Here is a 4,409-nt window from a genome sequence, read left to right on the forward strand (position 1 = left end):
AAATAAATTGAATCATCTTTTTCTTTCATTTCTAATGTTAGTCTATCCATTTCTGCACACTCTAAAATTTTAGTAATTATAATCTGGTCAGATGGTAAATTCTCATTTTTCCAAAATTGGGCAAATACTATCCTTGCAGCTGTTAAAACATGCAATATCAAATAGTCATTCTCTTTACCATAATTAGGTCTTAATATTCTTAACAAAAACAATTCCGGTTTAAATTATATCTATAGTTTCATCATCCTTTCCAACCATCTATGGATCTTAGACCAATATTTCTTAGCGATAGGGCATATCCACCAGGCATGGTAATAAGTGCCTGGCTGTTGTTTACATTTCCAGCAAATATCCGAAACATTTTTAAACATTTTCGCTAAGCGAACCGGTGTCATATGCCATCTATAAACCATCGTATATAAGTTTTCTTTATATGCTACCGCTTTTGTAAGCTTAATATTTTTATCCCAAAGTTTTTGCCAGTCTTCCAAGTCTATAGAATGTCCCAAGTTCTTTGCCCATACTATCATTGTTTTTTTCACTTGTTCTTCTTCCATCTTCCAGTTTAAAATAAATTTATAGAGTTTTCTAATCAAATTCTCATCTGTTTTTAACAAAATTTTATCTAATGGGGTCTGTTCTTCATTCTCAGGTGACAAATGTTTTAGCAAGAATTCCAGTTATTTAAAAGGGTTAAAGATCCATGAAGATTGTAATTCATTGTCAGACCAGCAGAAGGACCAATATTTATGTTTCATATCTATTTATGTGCCTGCTTCTCTCCAGCAAGGACAAGCTCATTTTCTTGCTTCTTTATACATCATATTCAATTCTCAACAACAAACCAGTCAGTCAAACAGCCCGAATCCTGACCATGACTCAGAAAGATCTGGACAAGTAATGTACACACCAATTTAAAGGTCAGTGTTCTGACACACGAGCACAATTCAAAGTGCACTGAAGATGTCTCACCAAATAGAGATGAATCGTTTGCAGTCAAATTGCCAAGTTTGGAGATCGAACTATCAGCTCAACTATCAACCTGAGCTACTAATATTCAAATGCATTTCAGCTAATACCGAGGTTACCTTGCTTCAAGGAGGCCAATCCTCCAAATTCTGAATAATTGATTACAATTGAGAACAATACCATGCAGAGTAAACACAGATAGGTATACAATATTGCTGGTGACAATTAATAAGTCTTCTCATTAAGCACATCTTACCTAATCTATTTGAAATTTTCCCCTTTGCACAAGGAAGACAATCATAGCAGCAAAAGGGCTTCTCATCTATTTTTTTCTTGAGGTAGCCTGGATAACAATTTTCATTGCATACAGAAAGTGGTAATACCTATTCAGAAATGAAACCAGGAGGGAATTCAATAGTTGTACTTTATACAATCATATTTCACTGTTTTATGATATTCTGACAAATCTGCATAGTTTTTGGAGAAATTCTATATATGGGATTCAATTCAAGGTATTATTAGATAGGCATGTTGTCTACGTGGTGCACATCTCACAGCGTACAGAGCCAAGGGCAAAGCATCAGGCCATTTCAGATGACTTTCGGCACATATTTTAGTAATTTTCTCCTTCAAAGTGCAGTTCATCCGTTCAACTTTAGCACCTGACTGAGGATGAAATGCACTATGAAACCTCCATTTAGACCCTACTGACCGAGCCATAGCTTGATTAATCTGATGGACAAATTCCGGACCATTATCAGATGAAATAAGGGAGGGACTTCCAAACCGAGGTATCAGCTCCTTTAACAATAATCTGGCCACCTCTCTAGCTTGTTTAGTGTTGGTGGGAAAGGCCTCTGGCCAGCCAGTATATCTATCCACAAAGACTAATAAAGCCTTATATAACCTACACCTAGGCATGTCTGTAAAATCAACCATAACTGAATCCATAGGAAAATACGACAGAGGTATGGTCCCCGGTGGCAAAAGGGGCCCTTGTCGAAGATTGGCCTTGGCACAAATTGCACATTGGGACACAACTCGGGCTGCCATACCGGCAAGTCCATTAATGAAATAATCCCTTCCCAATACCTCTTCCAACCCTGTCTTGCCCATGTGAGTGGCATCATGAGATGATTGAATCAAAGCCCATGCTAAGGACTGCAGAACAAAGATGCGTTTGTCAGGCTGCAAGTACCATCCATCCTTCACAGTTGCCTTGAGGTCGTTAACTGCCTTCACACATTCTTGTTGGGAATACGTTGGCTTAATAACAGTGGGCAGGACCCCCATATCCAATGCTATGTATATTGTAAGGTCCGGTTTAGGGCCCACCCTTTTTGCTGCACCTCTGGCTTCCAAATCCACCTTCCTGTTTCCTTGTGCCACCTTGTCAACACCCCTTTGATGCCCTTTACAATGCATGACCGAAACTTTAGCTGGCTTCTGAACTGCATCAATGAGGCATTTAATTAGGTGTCCATGTTGCACATACTTGCCTGCTGAATCCCTAAACCCTCTCTCCTTGTATACTGGACCATGTGCATGCAATGTCAAGAAAGCATATTTACTATCTGTCCAAACATTCAAACTCTCACCTTTGGCTCTTTCTAATGCTCTAATAAGCACCCACAATTCCGCCACTTGCACACTGTGTCCTGGTCCTAGGGGACCACTTTCCACTACTTTGTCATCATCTATGATGGCATATCCTGCAACTCTTTTTCCTTCATACATATAGCTAGAGCCATCTGTGTACCAATTGAGCTCCGCTTCCTGAAGAGGGATGTCAGACAAGTCCGGTCGGCTGGAATAGACGTTCTCCAATACTTGCAAGCAATCATGTTCCAAATTTGTATCCACTGGTAACAGGGTAGCTGGGTTTAACCGGTTAGAAACCACTAATTTGACTTGTGGGTTCTCAATCATCATTGCCTGATATTTGAAAAGCCTCTGATTGCTTATCCATAAATGCCCTTTATTATCTAAGATAGACTGAACTGCATGTGGAGCGTGCACAATCACAGGACATGAGAAGGTCAATTTATTACAGTCCTGCAACAGGACTGCTATAGCAGCAAGGACCTTCAAGCAGTGCGGCCACCCTTGTGCCACAACATCCAATTGTTTAGACAAGTAAGCCACCGGCTGTTGTCATTGGCCTAATTGTTGAGTCAGGACTCCTAAAGCAATATTTCTCTTCGTATCTACATATAAATTAAAGGCCTTCTCCAAATTCGATAGGGCTAATGCTGGAGCAGATGTGAGGGCCAGTTTAATGTCCTTGAAAGCCTTTTTCTGTTCCCCTTCCCAACAAAACAACTCATATTCACCCCCCTTTGTAGCAGAATAAAGAGGGGCTGCCAACAATGCATAATTTGGTATCCATATTCGGCAAAAGCCAGCCAAACCCAAAAAACCCCGTAATTGTCTCCTATTTGTGGGCTCGGCAATGGCTAATACAGCTTGCTTCCTTTCCCATCCTAGGACTCTGTGTCATCGCTCAATATCATACCCTAGATATCTTACTTTCTGCTTTACCAATTGTGCTTTCTTCCTAGAGACCCTATAGCCACACCTCAACAGCAAGCCTAATAAAGCTGCTGTATTCTCCCAACATGTGTCCTGTGTCTGGCCTGTTACTAACACATCATCCACATATTGCAAAATAGTATCCCCTTTCTGTTGAGGCACAAAATACTGTAAATCCTTTCCTAGAGCAGTACCAAATAAAGTAGGTGAATTTTTGAATCCTTGGGGCAGTCTCGTCCAGGTGTATTGCATCTTTTGTCCTGTCCTTGGGTTTTTCCATTCAAAGGCGAACAAAGGTTGGCTCACCTTATGAATCGGAATAGTAAAGAATGCATCCTTCAGATCCACCTGTTATGTCCCCGTTCCGACCCACACACCCAAACAGCCAGCCGAGGGTTAAAGACTTCTCCAGACACCACTTCACCGATAAGAAACTTGGCAGCTGCTCCGTAGCTGCCTGCCAAGATCTTTTACTCCAAACACACAGAAACAAAAGACAATACACACAGTTTAAAGCCACAGCAAACTACTTTGCCAGAGATTCAGCTTTTGTCTGTCACAGAGGTCCAAATGGCCACCAACACCCTTTTATAGCCTGTGGGGTGTGGTCCAGTGACTCAGCTTAATCTCTGGCACATCTCTTTTTCTGCTGCACACGCTTGTCGCTCCTACACTGGCGAGGATCCAGCCATAACTTCTCTTCCTCATTAGGGCTTTTTTAGAGGGGTGTTTTAATAAATTTTTAGGGGGTATGGGGGTGGTTAGGGGAGGCAGGGGGGATGTCTCCCTGAGGCCAAGGCCGGCCATGTCTGAGGGACGCGGCATTAGAATGGTGAGGGGGGAGGTTGGGGGGCTAAGAGAGGGTGGTGTGATCAGTACGGTCAGTGGGAGGGGCAGATATGGCGGGA

The 4,409-nt window shown here is 41.8% G+C and overlaps 1 protein-coding gene across 1 annotated transcript; it reads right to left on the reverse strand.

The window, feature by feature from the left end:
• Positions 1–1,524: 1,524 nt before the first annotated feature.
• On the reverse strand, positions 1,525–3,849 carry LOC114923750 (the record flags this gene model as incomplete). The annotated part of the gene is given in 1 exon segment (XM_029287095.1): positions 1,525–3,849. A coding segment is annotated over 1 exon segment (2,325 nt), but the record flags the coding sequence as incomplete, so codon positions are not given.
• Positions 3,850–4,409: the final 560 nt, after the last annotated feature.

Source organism: Protobothrops mucrosquamatus, unplaced genomic scaffold, assembly GCF_001527695.2.
Source record: "Protobothrops mucrosquamatus isolate PMUCROS unplaced genomic scaffold, P.Mucros_1.0 scaffold10578, whole genome shotgun sequence".
Lineage (NCBI taxonomy): Eukaryota > Metazoa > Chordata > Lepidosauria > Squamata > Viperidae > Protobothrops > Protobothrops mucrosquamatus.